This window comes from Lygodium microphyllum, chromosome 3 (genome assembly GCF_053477565.2).
Source record: "Lygodium microphyllum isolate KBCC chromosome 3, Lygodium_microphyllum_v1.1.10, whole genome shotgun sequence".
NCBI lineage: Eukaryota > Viridiplantae > Streptophyta > Polypodiopsida > Schizaeales > Lygodiaceae > Lygodium > Lygodium microphyllum.
The window spans coordinates 19,794,544-19,819,470 of record NC_141137.1 but is presented as its reverse complement, the minus strand read 5'-3'; the positions used below and the strand labels follow the sequence as shown (position 1 = coordinate 19,819,470).

The 24,927-nt window shown below is 42.1% G+C and overlaps 1 protein-coding gene across 1 annotated transcript in view; it reads right to left on the bottom strand.

The window, feature by feature from the left end:
* Nucleotides 1-626: 626 nt before the first annotated feature.
* LOC148038123 (protein BUD31 homolog 1) overlaps nucleotides 627-24,927 on the bottom strand; it is a 40,621-nt gene continuing 16,320 nt past the window's right edge. Inside the window, exons 2-3 of the mRNA XM_087669184.1 lie at nucleotides 1,822-2,009; nucleotides 627-1,302 (exon numbers count right to left, since the gene is read on the bottom strand). Of these exons, the coding sequence (XP_087525310.1) occupies nucleotides 1,147-1,302; nucleotides 1,822-2,009 (344 nt within the window). The 3' untranslated portion in view covers nucleotides 627-1,146. The remainder of the gene's footprint in view (nucleotides 1,303-1,821; nucleotides 2,010-24,927) is intronic.

Below are 24,927 nucleotides of genomic sequence, written 5' to 3'. Positions count from 1 at the left end.
ATACAAGAAACTAGATAATAACCATCACCAACCATGATCAATCATACAAGCTAGAGACCAAACTAAGGGGAATATTGGTAAAACAAGAATTGGATTGAGTGGTATCATGGCATACCACCAAGCAAGGGAACAATCAACTTTGAAATTTGGCAATGTACAATATGTAATTGAACATTAACAATAACTAAAATGTGCATCACCCATGAACTTACACAAGTAGATTGTAACTAAAATCTTGATGTGTATCACAATTACTCACCTCAACAGCAACCAGTTGCCAAATGAGTTACGTTGGTGCAAGAAGAAAAAACGACAGCCAGTCGTTATACAGTCACGATATTAAAGACGGGAGTAAAGCTGTCATCTGTAGCTAGTTAGAAACATGGTCAATGAATTATTTTAAAAACCTTGCTACTCCCATCACTACAGTCACCAAATTTAACATTAAGATATGACAGCTTTTGTTTCCGGGGAGCCTTCTGGATATTGATGACAAGTCTCAACATTCAATCGTAGAGTTTACAGGCATCAAAATACATCTAAATCAAACCTGTTCACTAGACATGCTTCTATACAGTCACAAAATTTGCAGACAACTTACAGACTCATTTAAACAGATCGCCCAAAAGTGTAATGTGGATGGGGTTTAGTTGTCCTTGTATACAAATTCAGCTGTACAACACAGTTATGAAATTTTCAACTGTTTAGAAATATCCATTTAAACAGATCAAAGCTAGAACATATTCTAAAATGTGTGATGAGACTTCTGCATGAGATCCCCTATTTGCTACTACATTTGTCCCTCTGGAAGCAGTCCAATAAAAGACATTTATCTCACCTTTACAGAAGCTAAACCTTCACCTTTAACAGAAATCGTCTTCACAGTACCCATGAAAAAGTACAAGTTGCAGTGAGCTTTAAACGCCTCTGAGCTTAGTCAGTCAGTCATGCCAAACTATTGTCACAGTTGTGAAAGGCACAGTTTCAAATGCAACAGTACAATGAAATTGTATGTGCACAAGTACCATAGAAGTTGATCCTTGATCTCTGGAACAGATCAACACCAAACATCTGACTGCAATTGTCAGTTGAAAACATTTGTGAGCTTACAGGTTAACAATAAAGCAGACCTGGCATGCCAACCAGTCAATCTCCGCTAGCACAACCCCTACATCCACAATGCACACACTCAATGACCTTCTCCTCCCTCAAGTGCTTGGGTACGCGGCACACACACGTCGTCCCAAAGTTGTGATCACGTGGTTGAATGCAGCGTAAACAGCAGAGACGTTCATAGCCAGGCTGGACAAATGAGAAAAAAATAACTCATGAGAATTCATTTGCATCAGAAAACTTGCAAACTAGAAAAGAAAAAGGGGAATTTACTGAAAGGCAATACTTGTACAGAAGAGCATGCATCTCATACACAGAATGATAATATTTGGAAATTGTCAGTAGGAAACCCTTATTTTACAACCATAGGTATCATGTTATTTAGGAACAGGCAGCTCACTGTGTGCCCACTAAATAACATGCAGATCACCACGTAGCCACTCCAACCTCCACTTTTTATGATATGCTCAAGAATATCAAATTAAAGATTATTAAACTCATAACTATATGCATTACATCTGTGCCAAACATGAAGAATGTCCCAATAATGTCCTCTGTGTGTGTGTGTGTGTGTGTAATATATCATTTTACTAGGAAGAGCACGCGCTGAATACAAAGTACAAGGATATATAGTCATGTGTAGGCATGAAATAATGCATTACAAATACCCATACATCACCAACTTGACAAACAAAGAAAAGATCAGACCTTTTTCCACTTGGCAATAAGATTCCCATCCGCATAGCCTTGTTCCAAGCAAAATTCATAGAGTTCCTTCGAGATGGCCTTTCGACGGTAGTAAAGGTCATAAAGGTATCTGCTCTTTTGGTGACAAATCTTAAAAATAGGCCATAATGCCTCACATTTTCTCTTTCCTTCATGTGTCTCAGTTTCAGCTGCAAAACAAAGGACAAAAATTATTAACTCCTGCCGCATATCAACACCAAGTTTACTAGAGAGCTTTGAGTTAGGCATCCACTGACACAAGACATGTTTAGTTTGTATCCATCTGTATGTGTATCTTTACTATGACAACATCTGTGACTACCAAAGTTAAAGACAAGTTTCAAAGCACGGTTTTGTATTTTGAGTACAATGTGCTACTTGGACTACACCACCAACGTGCAAGCAAGTATTATGAGCTGCTAGGTAGGAAGTCCGCCTCATAAACCTCCTTATGAGGTAGCAAGTATTAAAAATGGCTGAGCTACCCTGATGGCTCAAAAGCTATTTTCGATGACTCAACCATTGTACTATTAGATCCTCATAGAGCGCACACATTCCAATTACTTGTCTTTGTCTTTCATATTTACAATTTGTGCATTGCCTCTTTCATGATTCCACTACGTTTTAGTGCTCTACTAACATGGTATCAGACATCTAGTTATTTTGCTATGCTGTTTTCATAACTGACCTCCTAACCTACTTGGTTCAGTTTTCTCCATTTGTTGTGCTTTGTGTTCCCATTCAACAACCCCATTGCCAATCTAGTACCGATGGTATTGGCCTATGATGGTGAGTCATTGACATACATAGTCTTTGGTGGTTATAACATGTGGACTACTTACTTGCTGTTATGGCACTCTCCTAAGATGCCAAGTGTCCTAGCCATGAAGGCTGTTCACATGCCTTGTGTCCACCTGCCTGTTTCTATTGACCAATTGTTTTAATTAGCATTTGTTGTTGTGTGATGACATGATTGCGTTATGGCTCTCTGTATCAGTTTTGCTAGTGTTACCCGTGCCAATTGAAGCTTGTTTGCTTGACTAGCTGATGGCTCTCTCTAACTGACTAGCCTATTTGCAATTTTAATCGGATTAGCCTAGAGCTTCGCACATTTTGAATGCTTTGAGCTTGCACATGTGAGTGGCAAAAGCAAATGTGCCATGGGTTCCACGCCTTTGGCCAAACTGCCAAAGTATCCCCTCCTATAAGCTTGAACTAGAAGCAAATCGCACTCTCTATCAAGAAACAACCCATCATGAACCTACATTGCAATCCCAACTCTAGGATTTCAATACTTGCTAGACTTCAATCGATGCGTAAGAGAGGCCCCTCTCCAGGTCCTTTGTACTTGTATATCTATATAGATGAGACCCGATTGCCCCACCTCACTATCCTCTCACTCCCCCTCTAGCACTCCATAGTCATGAGGGATGACTATATCACTAGCACTAGAAAATAGTAGAGGAAGGGGCAACTATGCCCTTCCCCTTCTCAATAAAAAGTGAACCCTTCCGCACCTTGGACGAAGGATTTGAATTGAAGTTGGAGGATAAGGATGGCAACTCATCAGAAGAGTCCATATCCTGCTTCTTCTTCATCTCTTTGTAATCCTTGGAGTTCCTTGCAATCCTTGCATAAGTGTCCCTTGTTCCCACAGTGATAACACTAGGCCTTCGTCGTTGTCTTCTTGTCACCCCTTCATGAAGTTGCAAAAGTCTCCTCACAGCCACCATACCAAGTGAGAGGCCTCCCTTGTAGCCTCAAAGATACCTCATGCTCAAGTAGCATGGAGAACATATGGTGAAGCTGATTGGTGTCAATGATGTCTAGGCCCGTAGAGCATTAGCTACTCCATCAAGATTCGGGAGCTTACAAAATATAGTCCCCACAAGATGAGCCTCTAAAAGGGTGAACTACATGCGCTAAAACTATGTTGGCCTACCTTATTTTGTCAGTCTGGTTGTGAGCCCTCGTCAAAGTCTAACAAGGACATTTGGAGCTTTGACTAAGTCTTTCTTCCTAGTTTTGGTGCATTTGTCAATTATGTTGTCCTAACAAATGGTTTTAAGCCCCCCAAGGTGATGACTACAATTTTTTCGAACTGCCCAAATGCCACATCCACATTTTTCTGCATTATTTTATGCTGCCAACTGACTGCATTAAATGCAGTCGGCCAGCATCAGGTCAGCCAGATTTGCTGATTCCAGCTATATCTAGCTGGTCACTTTGTTGGGGCAGTGATTCACTTTTTTTTGCCTCACAAGTGCTCCATCAAGTGGCTACAGCCTTCTCCTAAATCGTGGACAGCAGCCTGCATACTCTTTGTCTCTGCCCCCATCACCATCGAAGGTGCCATGTGTTGTCATCATTATTCAGCCTGATGCCTTGGCTGCAATTAGGGACTGATCGGTCCTCTCATTGTATTCAGCCTTCTTTGTTCAGTGCCAATCATTCTTCTCATTCTACTTTCTCTTCTTCTCTCCTTTTCTCTCTGTGTTCGTGACTCTCTTCCATTGAGCTCTCTCACATGGTATCATCACCAAAGTGAGGATATGGAGGTTCCTCCTTCGAGAGAAGACCCCCTAACTGACAATGCACATTTTCAGCAGTCTGTTCTTTGCTGAAAGGCAGATTTTCTGCAGGCAACTAGTCCGTACGAGTCAAGTGGGGCATCTACAACCTTTCCTTCACGGAGGTATAGCTGACTTCCACCATTCATGGCTGTCTACAACAAAATGCAGATTTTTGTGGGTGTTTGCAGGTGTTGAAGATGTCTTACCATAAGTTCAATGGCTTTGATGACTCAAACAAGAAGATTTCTCATCACTCCTTTGACACGCAACATGATCATCACAAAGACTGACAATCTCCAATCCCTTTTGTTCAGCCTCACCATTCAAAGCAACACTATTTAGTGTTAAGCTAAAAATGCATTAGCCTGACTTAAACAACCCCCAAACACGCTTAATTAATAAAGAAACCATCTTATTTTACGAAAAAACGTGATCCTAGAGAGCTATTGTTTCCCACATGCAAAACCCTAATTTGGGTGCCCTAAACTTTCTATAAATAGGTATGCAGCCCACAACTCTCCCTTAATCTCATTTTTGCACATTTCAAGGGCCGTGTCTTTGCTGCCCACACCCATTCACAGAGGACATCGCGGTTAGAATCTTCCATTGTTGTTTGCTACCATCTCGTGCCTGATTCCAACCTCCATCACCCACATCTAGCTATCACTTGCTGCTCCATTACTGCTAGACTTGCATTTGTGGCCACGCGTCCATTTCCAACTACTAATGTCATCATCAGGCTGCGTATACAATCATTAAGGGTCTCTGGAGCTATCGCCATGATCCAAGTGTTGTTGCCTTACCATCACTACCTGCATTTGATCCTCTCTCTCCTCCATAAGGTCATCTACATTGTAGCCTACCTCCAGACTCTTGCATTTGCCATCACTAGCTGTCGCCAATTTTCTCTCTCCTACGGGTACCTACGTTTTTAGTCTTTCTCTCTCCTATACTACTGTATGTTTCAAATCTAACCTTCCTTGGTTGCGTTTGCTAGTCTTCGACACACACGGGCCGCCGTACTACGTTTCAAGATCCGTTCGGAGTATGATACAGTCTCCAACTCATAACCTCTGCCTTAATCTAAGTGATACTAGAGTTCGAGGTTCGGTATTCACTGCATAGTGTGTTTGTTGTATGAGCATTGTATATTCAATATTCATTCACTTCATTGTTCACTATGTTCATTGTCTCTTAGTTACCCTAACCCTAACTCTGTTTTGTGTTTATCAATCTGTGTTTTGTCCTACGATTAGTTTTGTGTTTTTTGCATTTAGAGCATTTCTTCACATGGTATCAAAGCTAGGTACACTATGAGAGAACCTTGGCCTTTGATTAGAATGCTCATCCACAAAAACAAGAACAATAGAAGGATTAGATGACTTCGAACAAATTCATAACACCGCTCCAATCTCCACAACCAAACATGGACAAAAATGATCAAGAATAGGCCTCCCAGCTTGCTTCTACCCAATCTCGATGGGCGGAGAGCTTTCAGACTACCATGGAGTCCACAAACCATATCAAATTTCTGCCATTGAGCATGATCTCATCCTTATGCATAGGGCTTAACAACAAGTTGAAAGTAAACATGAGTTTTCTCCTTTAGATTCGGTGCATAGAACTAATGATCTTGCAAAACCTTTGCAATCTCCACTACGGACTGGCCATCCACAAGTGGAACCTGGCTCGGATTATACATCACTTCCTTGATACATCTTTTCTCTAATGCCACATACCAATCCTATCATTTCAAATTCTATGCCAATTGATTCTATATAGGAAGTTGAAAGAAGAACTCATAGGTATTCCATCCCTTCCTTTTTCTTCAAATGATTTTATTCCTCATGGTTAATTTGATATCTAATACATTTAATGGACAAACGGCTCAAACTCTTTGCCCCAACTACTTGAGGAACAAGTAGCATAGGCAATCCCATCCACTAGTTGCTTCTACACCACTTGAGTTGGTTCACATTGACCTTTGCGGACCTATGGGTACAGTCCCCCTTGGGAAGGCCAAGTTTCTTATGCTGATTATTGATGATTTCATCCATTATGTGCGGCCCTAATTCTTAAAGTACAAGAGCGAGGCATACTCCAACTTCTATGAGTAAAAGGTGTTTGCTTAAACACACAAGTCTTTCAAAGTTCAAGTTGCAGGAACAGACCACACCAGCAAGATTTATTTTAACGTGTTTTGTCAGTTTGGGATCACGATATTCAGATGAAACACTCCCATCCGAATACACCATCTCAAAATGGTATGGTGGAGTGTGCCAATCGAACCATGCTAGGAATGGCCCAATCAACGTTGGAGCATAGAAGTTTACATCATTCCCGTTGGGATGAGACAATAGCTAGAACAGTTCATATCCATAATAAGTCTCCTACTTCAACATTGAAGGATATGACTCTCTATAAGACTTTCTTTGGAAAGAAGTATTTTATATCCCATTGTTGCATCTTTGAGAAAAGAGGGATCAAACTTAACCTTGAGTCATAGAAGCTTATCTTCATGGGATACAACAAGACCACAAAGGGCTCTCAACTCTATGACCCAAAGAAAAGAAAGATCAAGGTGAGCAAGGATGTGATCATCAATAAGGCTGTGCGCGCCCCCCCCCTCCCCCCTCCCCGGCCTCCCAAAAACAATCAATCCCTCCCTTTCCTTCTAGGTTACCAATTTGCACCCCTTCTTCATCTGCGACTCCTCCCCCTCCTTCCTATACTACCCATCTCAACTCCTCCTCGTCCTTCCTTACCAACGAGTATTCCAACTAAAACCAGCCTTTCTTCTTGGAAAGGGCTATCAGATCTACGGCCCGAAGGAAAGAAAGATCAAGGTGAGAAAGGATGTGATCATCGATAAGGCTGTGGCTCTCCCTCCCTCCCCCCCCCTCCCCCAAACAATCAACCCCTCCCCTTCCTTCTAGGTTACCAATTTGCACCCCTTCTTTATTTGCAACTCCTCCCCCTCCTTCCTATACTACCCTATCTCAGCTCCTCCTCCTCCTTCCTTGTCATTGAGTATTCCAACTAAAACCAGCCTTCCTTCTTGGAAAGGGTGGTGATTCCCTAATTAAGCACTTAATTACAACAATCAACAAATAAACATAACTTAAAATGCACAAATTACCTTAATAATCTTGGACATTGGACACCCTATTGGCCCTTAAACTCCCGGTGCCCCTTTCGGTATTTCTTTAACTTGATTGTTAATGGAATGAGTACAAGCCAAGATTTACAATCTCTTTTGTTGTTCCCAAAGCCTCTTTCCTACAACAACAATCAGCAATCCAATTGCCCATTGATTTTTCACCTAAGACTTGCGCAAATGGAACCTCCAACAGGCTAAATGTTGCCCCAAATTACAATCAATGGACTCGCATCTAAATTCCCTGATAATTACACAAATTTCAGGTATTGAACTCAGTATACAATGCCTTCACGAGTCTTGAGGTGACTGTCAAACCCTAATTTCTGCATAAATTTAAGGTTCACAGCAGAGATCTCTTTGCTATCTATCAAATTTAGCTGAGATCTGCTTAAAAATGACTGAGAAATGCTGAGATCTCCTAAGAATGGTTTAAGAAGGTGAGAGAAAGCCAAGATGAGAGAAAAAACTGATTTTCTTTGTGAGAAAACCCTAAATTTTACCTAATGCCTGCGCTCCAACTTGCATTTAATGCAATCACCTATTGCCAGACACCTACAAAATGATGTCACCTAATCAGCAATGTTTTTGCCATCCCCTGGAAGGTCACTCCTTGCTGTCCCCTGCCCACTCAGGCCTCCAAATAGCTATCTTCTGAAGCAAACTACTGTTCTCTAGTCAGAAAATGAACCAACAGCTCTCTTTCTCTCTTCCCCAAGCTGTAAATTGATTGAACAACTGAGACCCGGTCCCCAAAAATGTTTTTTTAGTATGCATGGGAATTTTTGCAAGTGGTAGTCTCCTAAACCTATTTTTCAACATTATCCAACATTTAATTAATTTTCAAAATAAAATAATCCTAAAAACCAATTTCAACCCTTCTGACTCTACCCAAAATTAAATGTGCCCATCCATCATTAAATTGGCTAGGCCATTTGCAACCTGGAGTGGTCCCCAATCTCTATTGATCATTAGACTAGTATTAATTAATTAATTAATTAATGCTAGTCCTTAGTGTCACCACCAATACTTATTGGCCAAGTAACTGTCCTAGGGTCAAAGCTGACACCAATTGACCCCCAAAGCCCAGCTGGCATAACTTATCACAACTTTTGCCTTTGCCACCCCATTGTATCCTCGCGGTCCTTGGCCGATTACCATGAAATAACTACTCTATGCATCACATGTGCTAAATAACCTTGCGTATTGGATTAATATCTTTATTAAATATTATTAGCAAGATTAGTGCATCTCGAAATTTCACAACCTCATGATGACAGAGACCCTGTCCAAAATTAAATGTGCCCATCTATAATAAAATTGGCTAGGCCATTTGCAACCTAGAGTGGTCCCCAACCTATGTTGACCCTTAGACTAGCATTGATTAATTAATTAATGCTAGTCTCCAGTGTCACCACCAACATTTATTATCCAAATAATTATCCTGGGTCAAAACTGACATCAACTAACCCCCAAAGGCTAAGTGCCATAACTTATCACAACTTCTATCATTGACACCCACTGTATCCTCGGGGTCTTTGGCCTATAACCATGAAATAACTGCCATGTATGATGTGCATCACATGTGTTAAATAAGCTTTCACATTTAATTAGTATCTTAATCAAATGTTATCAGCAAGATTAGTTCATCTCAAAATTTCACGTCCCCGTGACAAACCTCTCCCTTGAAATACTTGCAATCGTCCTCGGTTACACTGCATTGTACCAAAAGAAAAGCATTTCGCACTAGAATTCTCCATAAGGCATCACAATCACAACAGTCACTATTGTCCAACCACACTATATGTCCCAAACCTGCTAAAAAATTTTGGCCCGCATATACATAACATAAAACTGAAAATCAGACTTAAACTATTGCTAGAAATCCATTAGATGCATCCATAACTCATGTTTCTCAATTGTTCTTACTATCAACTATAGAAAAGCATCAATTCAGTATAAACCATGGCTGAAACTAGCAATGACATTTACTAACTTGTTGTTGTCCATAGAACTAGATGTAAACCATTGAAAACTGAGCATAATCTGATCATAAACTGATCACTTGGTGATTTGAGAACTAATCACAAACTACTACAAATGTGACCCCAAACTGATCACAAACTTATTGCAAAAATTGACCAGCAATCAATGCAAAATTGATTTCAAAAGTGACCATAAACGGTTCTCAAGCTGATCAAAAACCGAGCTAAAAGGGATCAAAATTTTTGTCTCAAAATTGAGGCAAAATTTATACCAAACTGATCATAAGCTAATGCAAAAGTATAGTCCCAATGCCCGGGTGAAACTCATACTCATTTGCATATATCTTACAGCGACTAGTACACTAAGTAGTGACCTCATGGCAAATATACTGTCAACATAGTACCTTGGATGCATACTAAATACATCCAAGATCCACTACATACCAAAGCTATCCACAACTGGTGGAGTGGAAGTGCTACCTTTCCCTTGAGCATCAGGCAATACTCCGCACCCTTGCTCTGCTGAACTTTACTAAGCCTGAACCAAAGTTGGCTTTAACTGAAAGTCATCTAGCTAAAGCTGCAATAACTAAGATGGTCTGCCAAGTCATTCTCTTCCATCCATTTGGTATCCATTGGTGAATAATTATGAAATTTCACCAAGTATCTCCTGGAAACTTTATCTTTGATCTTTCTTTCTTTATGTGCCAAAATCTGCTAAGGTATCAAAATCTCATCTAGCTCCTCAACCTTCAGCTGAATTTCAACAAATATATCCTTTGGCACATCACATGAAATAGCTTTAACAAACTGACATGAAAGGCATTGTGTATCTGCCAATGTGCAGGTAATTTCAGCCAATATGCCACATCGTTGATCTTCTCCAACACCTTGAAGGGCCTATAGTATCTCATACTCAACTTATGATATAATATTTATTTTTTTTTCATCTTTTTCAACCTTTCCTTTTCAAAACGCAGTGATACATAATCGCTCTCCGTAAACTGCAAAACATGTGTATGACGATCAGCTGCCATCTTTTGCTTTTCCTGTGATCTCTGAAGTGCATACTTTATCTTTGTATAGGTTGCAGCCAAGTTTTCCACATAACGATCAACCTCAAAGATCTTACTCTTAGTTTGCAAGGCAGGTGGTACCTTCTTAACACCCTCAACTACCTCAAAAAGAGCTTTGTCAATGCAACTATGCACTGTGTTGCTGTAAGAAAACTCAACCAAGGGCAAATACTGCTCCCATTGTGTCTTGAGGTCTGAAACATTACACCTCAAAAGATCTAACATTATGAAATTTTCTTTCTCAAACCGACCATCTATATGCGTATAAAAGGATAATGAGAATTTCAATGTGGTACCCATATTCTCAAACAACCCCTTTCAAAATAAATTGTTAATCCAAGAGTCTCGATCACTAACGCTCAACTCTGGCATACCATGATACTTAAAGATGTGTTACAAAAACAATTGTGCCATATGATCAACCTTTATTTCTTCCTCACTGGAATGAAATGGGCTTATTTACTAAGCCTGCAAAAATGATAGTTCGTATCCCATCATTCTATGAAGGTATCTTACGAAGCTCAAAAATAAAGTCCTTTGCAATGCTCTACCAAGGCCTATCTAGAATAAGCAAGGGCTACAATAAACCCGTCCTCTTTTGCCTATCATGCTTTACCTTATGACATACGATACATGTCCTGACAAACTGTTCTACATCATGCCTCAAAGCTAGCCAATAAAAGAAATTCTTCACTACCTTAACCATGGTATCAATACCTCTATATCCTACATGCGGAGGAGTATGACTTTCAGTGATAACTCTAAGCCTAAACTACTTTGTGACACACAATCTTCCATGCATTATAAAAAATCCATCTCTTAGCATAAAGTATTCATGCCTCTAGCCATTGCAAAGCTGACCATAAACATTAGCAAAGTCCAAATCAACAACATAATGCTCTTTCATGGCATCAAACTCAATGTGAAACCATACTGACGGCTAAAATTTACGGCTTACGTGATAGTGCATCAACTACAACATTCTTTTTACCATCAATACGTACAATCTGAAAATGAAACAAAGAGAGAAAATTTGCCCATCTCATATGCTTCTCTAACAACTTTATATGCGTCAGAAAGTACCTCAAAGTTTGATGGTCTATTTGTACTATAAAATCGGCCCCCAACAAATAATGTTTCCACATAGATAGTACACAAATACTTTTCTGCACTGTGGAGAATTCCGCTCTCATAAGGCACAACTCAGTCGTCTTGCATACGAACAGTCCCAATGTTGTTACCATATGCATCACACTAAACTATGAATGACTTCTTTAGCTCAAGCAACAAAACCATAGGATCTGAAGCATTGTAGAGGGAGTTCCAAAAACAGGAAAAACCGGAGTTTCTAAGTTTTCAACAAATTTTGAAAGCGGAAAAACAATATTTCATATTGTATACTAAAATAAATATGTTATTATATGGATATGTAAATGTATCAATTCTACAACAATATGTATTTAAATTTTATACAAAACTTTTTAGTCTTCATGTCATATGATCGAAATCATGATTCATTACGCATGTCAAGAGTGAAGACTCGATAATTAAGACAATTTAACATAGTTAAGACACAATTTTAAAAACTTTAAACAATAAAATATATTATAATTTGTGACTCATGAACATCTAAAGATCGATATTAAGAATGGTGGAACCAAGTTGTATAATAAGTAAGTTCAAGATGCATGTAAGTGTGATATGAATAATTAGTGAGCACTGAGTATGAATAACTATTAAGTAATAACTATTAACAACAATAAACAATCATGATATCATCTTATGCATGTGACATGTGTAATGCTATTGGTGACTAGTAACTAGCAACTACAATGCTAAACTGACTCTTGACTCCTGAGATATCATGAGTCTAATCTCTAGAGTCCGTAAGTCATGATTCATCCGGATTCTAAGAATCTGTACACTATCTCCTTATCAGACTCTAAGGACCCTTATCTCCCTTGATTGGATTGATGTGCGTCTAAAACAAATGTAGCACCATGATAAGATAATGTGAAATAAGAATTTGCAAAGAAGTTCCGAAGTAAAAGAAGTTTGAAGAAAAAGAAGGAGAAGGAGGGAAAAAAATAAAAGATGGTGGAAGAACAAGAAGAACTTAGAAACAAATAAGAAAGGAGAAGCACCTAGAAGGAGGGAAGAAAAAAAAGAAGAAAACAAGGAAGGAATGAGAAGCAGGAAGAGGAGGAGGAGAAGGAGGAGGAGGAGGAGTCGAGAGCTGAAGGAGATAATGTGCTTGAGCAAGAGAAGGAAACGGTTGCACAGAAAACCAGAGCGAAGCTGAAAACCGGTTTGCCTATTTGCCGCAAGGTGTAGAAACGGCATTTCGCCGTTTTCATTTCGATCTGAAACGGTCGTTCCGTTTTAGGGCCCCCTAAATGTCTTTTCAAGATACTATGATCTGAAGTCATCTTTTTCTTCAACTTTTCAAATGCTAAGATTTTCACTATTGTCCATCTAAATGACACATCCTTTTTTTGCAAAGCATGCAATGGAGATGCAATTTTAGCAAATCCGCGTATATACTTCTTGTAGTAAGAACATAAACCTAAGAAGCCATGGATCTCATGCACATTTCTCAAAGGTGGCCATGATCATATTGCCTTAACCTTTACAGGGTCCACGCAAATACTATCACCTATATAATATGTCCCAAAAAGTGAATTTCATACTTTAAAAAATCACTTTTCTTATCATTGATAACCAGCCTAGACTCACACAATTCATTGAACACAATATCCACGTGTTTTCTATGCTCGTACCTCATTCTTTAAATAGACAATCATGTCATCAAAGAAAGTGCCTACAAATCCTCTATGTGACTTGAAGGTGCAATCCATCATCCTATTAAAAGTGGCAAGAGCATTAATAACTCCATAGGGCATAGCAAGAAACTCATACAATCCAAAAGATATCCTAAAAGTTATCTTAGGCACATCTCTTGGTCTAATGCGTATTTGATGATACCCACTTTTCAAATGTACGCGGTTGAATATGGCTACTCCCTATAATCTATCTATAACATCATCGATCTAAGGAATCGAAAAGTGATTCTTTATCGTAATCTTGTTCAGAGCACAATAATCAATGCACATATGCCAGAAACCATCATTTTTCTGCACCAAAAGCACTGGAGAACAAAGAGAAGATGAGCTTGGCTGAATCAACTCTTTTTCTAACAGCTCATTTACATGGCTCATAATCTCCTCCTATTGGGCAGCACCGACTCTATAGGGTGGCTTATTAGGTGGGCTATTCAAAGGGATAACATCTATGCCATGATCTTCTGGCCTTTCAAGCGCTAGCTACCCTAGAAGTGACTGAGAGAAGCAATCAACATACATTTTCAAAAATGACATGCCATCCTTCTCTAACTTAGACATGTTTCCAAATTCTCACTATCACCTTTATCCTTAGTAAAAACCAAGTACACTGAAAGATGATTTTTCATTGCTTTAGAAATGACAATTGCAGATACAACAAGGAAAGATTCACCTTTCAACTTTACGTCAAGTGTAAGTGTCTTTTCCTTATGCTGAATAGTGATCTTTTTTGCAAAAGAATCAATCACCACATGCATATGGTGACACCATGGCATACCAAGCAATACATCAGAACTCTCAAGTAAAGCAATGAAAAACTCTTCATTGTCCACATATCCTTGTGTATGCAACCAAAGCTTTCCAACAATAAGAAGTGTGGCGGGCTCTGCATGGCCTTTACATGCCATTCCAACTTCCCCCATGAGTCCCATCTCATTCTCTCTAATGCCTAGGCTGGCTGACATGTCTACAGAGATGAAGTTGACTCGTTCACCATTATTTTAAAAAAATCAATGCATGCTAATCGCTAATTTGGACTTATGCTCTGCACACCTCAATAGTATCATCATTGGGCTAATCACTAGTGACATCGGACACCAATCCCATTGATGTTTTAGGCTTCTTTCATTTAGAATCTCCCTGAATATTTGATTTTCCAACTTGCTACCTATTGGAACAATCCCTTGCAATGTAACACTCCTGTTTATAAATAAAACATTTATTTGCAGCCATCGATTCTCTACGTTGTGCCAATGTTTTTCAGCCATTTCTTTGCTATTTTGGTCTCTTTATAAGCTGATTTTTATATTTGCCCCTTTTCTCAACCTTAAACAACTTTTTATTCAGCTTCTTCCCATTCTCTAAGAAACTTGACCCCGTCCCACATAGCAAACCATCGGTTGTAGCAATAGTCTCTATGAGCTGAGATATGCTAGACACAGTGGATTTAATGCAAAAATCCATGATTCCTTTGGTCAGCCCACAAATAGATTTTTCCACTTGCTCATGAAGGGGTACGGTGTGATAAGTAATAGATAGCAATGCATCCCAAAATATCTTATTATATTACTCCAAATTCTTGCATTCCTTAGAATCTAGCTTATTCCGAGCTGTCATGATGTCCACCTCAACGATACTTGTCAGCCAATTCGATACAAACATTTGCTTGAATTGTATCCACGTTGCATCAAACGAGTAGACCACCACTGTAATGCATTCCCTTTCAACAAAGTGGCTGCCTTTCAAATCTTCGAGGACTCCATGAAGTTCCCCCTTGAATAGGCTGCATCAAACTACTAAATGAAAGTCAAAGCTTTCAATCTATCTTGTACACCGCTGAAGAACTCAAACTTCGCTACTTTTTCACCCTCATCATAGTCTTTTGTTGCCCCTTTGGGTGTCAAGTTTTCATACACTGGCTACTGCAAAGAGGGTGCATTTGCTGAATTTACCTCAAAACCAACGCCAAACGGAGCATTTGTATGACCAGCATTCATTCGTAGAGTCCCATAAGCATTTGGGGGTGTAGATGCAATACCAAACATGCTACTTTGTGCCCTACGCATCAAGCCAATGCTGCCATACATAGGGTGTTGCATATTTCGAACTATACCCGAACACATTGGGCCTTGCACACCATGCATTGGTTGCTGCATACCATAGGGATTTGTGCCATACATTCCCGTATACCGTCCTTGTCCAAACATAGCATGAAAAATCGTGCTTCCACCAAAATATCTTGGCTGCCCCATCATAGCATGCATGTCCGCTGTCCAAAATCCATTGGATTGGCACTTCCGTGATGGCCTTGCATTTGCATTCCTTGCCCTGTAAGTACCAACTATTTTGTTTCATTAAAATCTTTGGGAGCTTCAAATGAAGGATTTGGCATTATCTTCAGTGCATCTTGTTGTTCTGAAGGTGTAGAAGACGTCTTCTTCTTCTTGCCTTTGCTGTCCTTCTTCAGAGCATTCAAAAATCGGGTAAATTGAGGATCCTTTGCCAATTCAGCAATGAGATTTGCTACTGTCCTCATTTGATTCTTGAACTGGTCATCAAATTCCTCTGCACTTTGTTGGTCATCAGCCTCCTTATGTCCTAAAGGCCGTGCATCTTGCCCAACAGCAACATTTTCAGCTTGCTGTCCATAGTTTGAGGCATGTCCAAGGTCAAGCATTGCATTTCCTTCATTCCCTTGTGAATGTTTATACTGAGAGGTATCATCACTACTTGAGTCCATCTCACTGTATGAAGACACAATGCTGTAATTTCTCAACTGAGAGCAAAAGTCAACACTAGTACAAAGCTTTGGCTTGCACTCAAGAGCCTCGGGCCCACTAAATCAAGGGATTAAGGAATATCTCGGCAATGGAATCATGAAACAAGCCTTCCTTCTTGGAAAGGGTGGTAATTCCTTGATTAAGGACTTAATTACATCAATCAGCAAATAAACATAGCTTAAAATGCACAAATTACCTTAATAATCTCAAACATTGGATACCCTATTAGCCCAAGACTGTCGTCCCTTTTGGTATTTCTTTAACTTTGACAAACACCTCCAAAATGTTATCACCTAATCACCAATGTTGTTGCTAGGCCTTGAAAGGTGACTCCTTGCTGTCCCCTTCCTGCTAAGGCCAACAGATACAAATTGTTGTTGTCTGATCAGAAAATGCACCAGTCTCTCTCTCTCTCTCTCTCTCTCTCTCTCTCTCTCTCTCTCTCTCTCTCTCTTTTTCGTAAAAGGTAATTGTATTAATTACGAAAAAAATACAAGATTACTTGATTACAAGATACATGACGACAATCCAAGCCATCATGCGAAGAGGTGTTAAGTACTACAAGTTACAATTTCATGGCAAGGATGCGGAGGAAATTGCCATATGCCAAGGACGGAAGTCCTCCGTAGAGAGCAAATCAGAACGATGAAGAAGAGCTAACTGCCAATACAAGAGGCCCTTAAGCCTTACAATATGCCGCTGAACATTATGGGCGGAGTCAAACAGAAACGCATTCCGAATGGTCCAGTTATGCCAACAGCCCCAGTATTGAAGAAAGTGATACATGAGCTTCATATGTGGCTGTGCGGGAGTAGGGTATTTGGGCTGGCCCAAAACCCAATCAAAGGGGCGCAGTGTGATACCAACCACCCCTCGCCAAACGGCCGACAAAAATAACCAGACTTTCTTAGCGACGGGGCAAGAAATAAATCGGTGGCGGGCGGATTCCATAGTAGTGGTGCAAAAGAAACAGGTGCCATTGGAGATTCGTCGCTTGGAAAGAGCCGAAGCAAGCGGAAGACCCCCAATCATCACTCTCCAAAGAAAGACTTTGTATTTAAAGGGTGTCTTGTTGACCCAGCCCTCCATCACAGTTGCCCTCCACCATGACCGGGATTTGCGCAATCCCCATAAAGCATTCGCTTTAGTAACTAGCCATTGATTATCTTTAATCAGAAGATGATACACTTGGTTGGCAGAAGCTTTGCTCAAATGCAGCCGGCCTTGTAGGTCCCAATCCTGCCAGGGATGATCCGAAGCAAGAGCAGGAAAGGGTTGTCTGCTCTGGATCATCGTCAATAGCTGTTCCCATAAAGGCCTATATCCACGAGGGATCCTGAAAAGCCGCCTAGCAGTACGAAACGATATAAGCACATTGCGACTGGCAAGGGTGGCATCCGCAACTGAAGACAAGCCCAAACGTGCCATTCGGTTGAATTGTGGTCTAAGCTCATGTTTACCTTCCTACGAAAGTAAACGCGAGACTACCAGTAATTCCAATTGAAAAGAGTTAGTAGCCAAGTGATCCTCCGGTGGGTGCCACTGAGCCTTTTGAAGGACGTGTTTCCAAGAAGACACCAAATGAGTAAGCAGCGATGAAGAAGAACTGGAAAACCGCGAATCAGCATTCAGAACGTGCCACCAAGAACTCCGGAGTTGGGTATTGCCATGCCGAAGCCCATGGCCCTCGAGGAAATACCGGGCGATAGCGACCCACGGATGATGATCATCCGAGCACATGGCGCGGAAAAGGGACCAACGAAGTGCCTACATGTGAGTATGGGCATCTAAAATAGCTCCGCCACCCATGCGTTTGGGGGTGCACGCATGCGACCAGGAGATCCAGGAAATGCCTGCATGCAATGAGTCCTTCTTCCATAGCATAAAGCGAATAGACTGAGTGAGAGCATTCAGAGTCGTAGGAGTCCAGGGCAACAATGGCAAGAAATATGTGAGCATTGGCAACATAATGATCTGGGCTACTTTGAGGCGAACATGAAAAGGCCAGGCCTGAGACTTCCAATACATAAACTTGGCCACCATTTTCTGAGAAATCCACTGCAGAAGCTGCTTTGGGGGAACATCAACACCCAAAGGGTATCCAAGATGCCTGACAATGGAACCTCGAGGAACAACCAGACCCTGCCAGTCCAAGGACTGCAAATCCGACTCCGTGCAGCTTAGAATGGCTGATTTGAGCGCATTGATACGAAGGCCTGACGCCTGACCAAAGAGACCCCAAACATCCAATGCTTTTCGAAGGTTATCCTTGTCCGCACGCAAAATCATAAAAGTATCATCCGCCAGGGATTGGCCAATGAAGTGTTGTCCTGTAGGAAGCGACAGTCCGGCCAACTGGGAGGAGGCGGCCATATGTGATAACATGAAAAGAACTGGATGTGTCGCAAGGGCAAAGAATAAAGGGCTCAAAGGGCACCCCTGTCGGACAGAACGGGCAAGTACAAATGGCTCAGTAACACCTCCGTTCAGCATGACTCGCGAAGACGCCGCAGCACTAATGGTGTAGATCAGACGAGACATCCGAGCACCAAAGCCCATAGCAGACATAAGGTCAGCAACGAAAGACCAGTCCAGATAGTCAAAAGCCTTTTCCAGGTCCAGTTGAATCAGTACCACCTCCTGATTAGAATGCCGGGCATAATCAATGGCCAATTGGGCATTCAAAACATTGTGTAGAATATTTCGGCCCTTAATGAAACCATACTGGAGAGGGTGCACAAGGGCAGGGAGATGCTTATGGAGCCGATTCGCCATTACTTTGGAAAAGATTTTGTACATTGAACCCATCAAAGAAATGGGGCGCCACTGTGTCAACTTAGATGGCGAAGGAACTTTTGGAAGCAGTTTAATAAGTCCTTGTTTCCATGAGGGAGGCATGATCCCCGTTTCCCACACCTGCTGAAACAAGGCCTGCAATGGTTTCGCCAGTTGGGTAGCGAAAGCTTCAAAGAACTCATTGGTGAGACCATCCCAACCCGGACTTTTATCTTTGGGCAAGTGTAACAAGGCATCCATAACCTCTGCCTCACCAATATCTGACTCCAGAGTAGCTTGCATGTCCTGCGGAAGCTGATTGCGGACCAGGTCATAAAAAACCGAACGGGCCTGAGTAATTTGGGCGGAAGGTGAAGAAGCGGAACCGAGAAGGTCACGGAAATAATTCCTGCACATATGCACAATAGTCTGTGGATCCAGGATAAGGTGGCCTTGTGCATCCTCGAGTCTGGTCATATTCTCTCGAGCAGGAGAGGCATGGAGAGCTCGAAAGAACTTATGGGTCTGACATGCACTATCTTGCAAAGTCTCTGTCAGATGTTGCAATTTGGCCTGCTGATACGATTTTAACTGGAATTCTTTAATAAGATCGGCCACCCGCATGGCCAGTGCAAGCAGAAATGCATCATCCGGAGTGTCCACCAGCAGGGAGCGAACCAAAACCAGCAGGTCCTCCGCTGCCTGTCGACGGCGCCGACAAAGAGAGGCATGATAGATCCCATATTGCCGAGCAACCCGCTGCACATTAGAGAGCAATCTTTCAAATGACGCAGTGCCCTGAGAGGAAAAGTCCAAGAAGAATCTGTCAAGCAATTGCTGCATATAGCCCTGGAAAATTGTATGCTTTAAGTAGGACGAGTTGAAACGCAAAGGGAGTCTCTCCAGAAATTGCTTGAAAGGGGCAATGGGTTGTGCAAGCAACTCGAACTGCAGAGGGAAATGGTCCGACAAGACATATTGCTGCAACACTTTTATTTCGAGCATCTCAGGGAGAAAATCATCATTCTGCATGATATATATACGATCCAACCGCGACCATGTTGTGGCATACTGGGCCGAATGGAAAGTAAAGCCTGGAGAAGACGGGTGTAGCCAGGACCAAAGATCTTGCTTAAGCACAGCAAGAGCCAACTCTTGCCACATACGACTTTCCGGCGCATCCATGACCGAGTGTTCCGATGTAGACTGGGAAGAATCAACATACATATTGAAATCCCCCATGAAGAAGCCCCGTCTACCAAGTGACAAGGAAGTCTGCAAAGTCTGCCAAAGCTCCCGGCGAGATAACAAATCATTCGGAGCATAGAGGCCAAGTAACCATAGGATTTCCCCTTCGAATAAGATTTCAATCACCAAAAAGCGGCCATGAACATCATTTTTAATAAGAACAGGCTGATATTTGGCATGTACAATCATGAGCACACCCAAGTAATGCATGGCCTGTGTTCCTGCATAGAACAAACGAAAGCCATGGCAATCCACAACTTTACCGGCATCACCGTGACTCTTGTGCTCAACAGCGCACAGGACATCCCACTGATTCTCATACAATGCAGCCCACATGGCATGTTGCTTGCGACGAGAACAAATTCCTCGCACATTCCACGTGGCTATTTTCATGTGTATACAAAACACAATCAGGTACGAGGCACAGCTTGCCTCGATTTGACTTTGTCAGCGAGAATGTCCAGGACTCCCTCATCCAAGAAATCCGCCAACACCGCAAAAGAGTTCTGAGGACCAGATTTGGAAGTAGACGGCATATCTACTTGCTTGGGGTTGGAACGTGGGTAACGACGGTCCCACGGAGTAATGACGTTGCCTCTGGTATCAAAAGCCAGCTGGGCAGGTGGACCCTTTAGACGATCCGAATACATTTTCCTGGCGGGCTGATAACGGGGAGCTAAAGAAACCATAGCAGGAGCAGAGCACTCGGAAGACATCATTTCCTTCCTGCGCATATAGGTTCGCATGGAATCTTGTGAGGTAGTAGGCACAGTACTCTCCATGCCAGCACCAATCCTGTTGCCTTTTTTGGGACGAACTTCAACCCAATCAGTGGCACGGGAATCCAAACCCGAAACCTGTTGTTTGCCTTTGGCCCGAACTTGGGGCGGGGGGATAGTATCCAACGACGGAGCATCACACACCATATCTTCCATGGGCGGAGCAACATGACCCGCATCTAAAACGTGTTGTTGCTCTGGGCATTCAGCCATAAAGTGCCCCAACTGTCCACAGGAAAAGCAATGACCTGCAAAATTGGCCCATTTCAAACGAAAGTGTAACGGATGCATACCAGAGCAGTTGAGGCGTAACCACGCAGGCCGTTTCCTTGCAGTATCCCATAACATGCACAATCGGTTGCGATTCACAGCCCTGAGACTGGGAGGGACCAGAACCGTGCCCACAGCGGCCATAGCATCCTTCAATAGCGGCCAATAAACAGCCGGACAATTTTCCACTTCTACCCACACAGGGCATTCACGTTGCAGGAGGCGCTGGAAATCTGCCATCGGGCGCCAAGGAACCACATGAACCAACTGACGATCAAAAAACAAAGGCAGTTTAGACAGGAGAGCAGCACGGTGCGTCTCTGTTTTCAAGAGGACCTCAAAAAAACCTCGGGATCCAACAAAAATCTCTTCAACACATTCCCCTTGTAGCAGACTCTGCAGCCATTGGCGAATACGGGAAAGCAGCGGGATGCGACCAGTGAAGAAGAGTATCACCGCGCGATCATAAAATACCGAAAAGGAGCGTAGGACAGTTTTTGGGTCGACGGTAGCTTCCAGAACATCGTCTGGAGCAGAGTCAGAGAAGGCTTCCTGATTATGTTGAACATATTCACCAAGCAGAGTGTTGGCAAATTCCAACAGATGCTCCCAGTCCACCTCCTGAGAGTCCACAGAATCCGAAGCAACCTACGCATAGAAACGATCCTGAGTAACACCTATCTCTTCTGGGGTATGCTTCGTACGTTTACCCGCAGGCTGGATGTCAGGACCCGGGGGCAATTCTTCAGTGTACGGAACCATATCCTCCGGTTCCTCAACATCAGAATCCGGGCCAAGTGCTGCCACCGTTTGGTCTATGAAATCCAGATCCAAACCAGCCATCTCTCTCTCTCTCTCTCTCTCTCTCTCTCTCTCTCTCTCTCTCTCTCTCTCGCTGCCAAGAACTCTCTCTCTCTCTCTGCCAATCGCTGCAGGAACAGGCGGCAGGCAGCTGAGATGCAAACGGGTGGCTCACAGGTCGCAGTCCCACAGGGGTACAGGCCTCTCTCTCTCTCTCTCCCTCTCTCTCCCTCTCTCTCTCTCTCTTTCCAGCCTATGCACAGCAGCCTGCAAGAAGAAGCACAATCCCAGAGTCGGGTCCAACACTCCCCACAGTCCACAGCCCACAGTCCCTTCAACTGATTGTATAGTACGGGTCTGCACCTAGCGGATGTCAATCCCAGTCCGAAAGCTACTCTGCACGAGCAGTCATCACTGCCGCTCGTGTCTGCTACCCTGTTCTGCACGAGTCTGCCCTAATTTACCTGACAGTTGTTTGCTGACGAACTTGTCGGTCTGCAGAAAGAGTGGCACCTCTGGCTCAGTATCCTGTTGTTCGTTCAACAAGCGCGGAACCCAAGGCAGGGCAATCTTGAAACGGCTTAGGTGGGAGGTGCCAAGCTGTCGCCCATGTGCTCCCTTGCTGAGTGGCTGTCGGGCGCTGCTGCAACCCAGTCAGGCGACGAGGGGCAGAAGGACTGCGTCACCAGTCCCTCTGCGATCTGAGAGTCAACGGAGCTCCTCGCGACAGGAAAAAAGGCAACACAGAAGTCAAACGGGCGGCATTAGGGCTAGACGCACAGGCGACAGCATCTCCTCGTTTTCGTCAATATTCGCTCTCTTCACTCACTCACTCACTCACACACACTCTCTCTCTCTCTCTCTCTCTCTCTCTCTCTCTCTCTCTCTCTCTAAGCTATAAACTGATTGAATAGCTAAGACCCAACCCCCAAAAACGTTTTCTCAATTTGCATGGGCAGTTTTGCCAAGTGGTAGCCTTCTAAGCCCATTCTTCAAAATTATCCACCTATTTAATTGATTTTTAGAATTAAATAATCCTAAAAATTAATTCCGACCCTTTTGACCCTGCCCAAAATTAAATGTGACCCATCCATAATTAAATTGGTTAGGCCATTTGCAACCTGGAGTGGTCCCCAACCTCTGTTGACCCTTAAACTAGCATTAATTAATTAATTAATGCTAGTCCCTAGTGTCACCATCAACACTTACTAGCCAAACAAATGTCTTGGAGTCAAAACTGACACCAACTAACCCCCAAAGACCAATTGGCATAGCTTATCACAACTTTTGCCTTTGACACCCATTGCATCCTCAAGATCCTTGGCTTGTTACCATGACATAACTACCATATGCATCACGTGCTAAATAACCTTGCACATTTGATTAATATCTCAATCAAATTTTATTAGCAAGATTAGAGCATCTCGAAATTTCATGTCCCCATGACACCAATACCTTCCCCATCTCCTCAGTTTCTTCTAGGGGGATTGAGGCATGGGAGGGGAAGCCATTTTCATCAAATGATGGGGATTTACCTTCCCTTAGTGAGGGAGAGTCCCTTCCACAAACAAGTGCATTACAAGTACATTGTACTGGAGGCTCCTCAGTTTTCTTCACAACAGAATGAGCCTATCACCATTCCTAGATAGTATCAACAGCTCACTCAAAAGTCAAGGATTACTCATTTCCTTGAGACACCTTTTAGCCCACACTAATCAGCTAGGATTCATGCCCAATAGGATAGTTCACTCTATGTAAACTATGCCCTTGTGTTACAACCTCTTTAGGACCATGAACCTACTACAATAAATGAGGCTCTTGCACAAGAGGTTTGGTGCATATCTATGCAGGCTGAACTCAATTAAATTGAGTGGAATCAGACTTGGGAGTTGGTTCCACCAAATAGCCTACAACTAAACTCAAACTGTAGTACAATGCTGCCTACAATATATTGCTAGATTTTACAATCAAAACAGCCTACAAGATACTCTCACATTAAGCTAATCTCAGATATGATTGATATAAATATACCGACCAATAGGTCATTGCCATGTGCATGCAAACACTAGTTTTCCATACTAAAGAATTTGTCACAAGAAACATTAGTATCTCCTAAGTAGTATATTAGCAAATCACCCATCATGACATCTTTTATTACTTGAGACTTGGTCATACCACATGTTGATTCTCTGTTCTAAGCAACATGTATTCATTTTTTATATAGTTTGACATCAGTAAACCAAGTTAACTGCTTGTCTATAGTCACAATCAAATTAATCTAGGATGGAGGGGCAAAATCACAAGGATGGGAAAAGTGTTCAAGTACCTCCAGTTTCCATGCGAGTAAGTTGGGTTTTAGATAATATGAGAAGAAAAATTAATAGCTAGAGCAATACAACTTGCCCACTTCATGTTAAATTAAAAATCCTAAAAGTGTTTATATTTTGGGCAACCTGTTTTTATATATTGCTTTTGGCATGGAACTTGGATGCATACAAGGCTTTGGAATTCTTGGATTGGTAAGTTTCTTTGTGGCAAAGGACTCCAAGATAGGTATCTTATCCCAGACTCAATGAAAGATTTAAAGAAAGATTTAGAACAAGGGGGCCTACAGCTAACTGATATCCAAGAGGAATCCATCTGTGAGCGTGCACAATGAAAGAGGAACAAGAACAGAGAGAAAGGAAGAGAGAGACAACAAGAAAAGAAAGAAAGAAATCTGCACTGACTGAAAATGAATCCTGAAACCTGAAGTATGGACTGATCAGTCCCTGCATGCAGCCCGAGGCATCAGTGAGGGCACC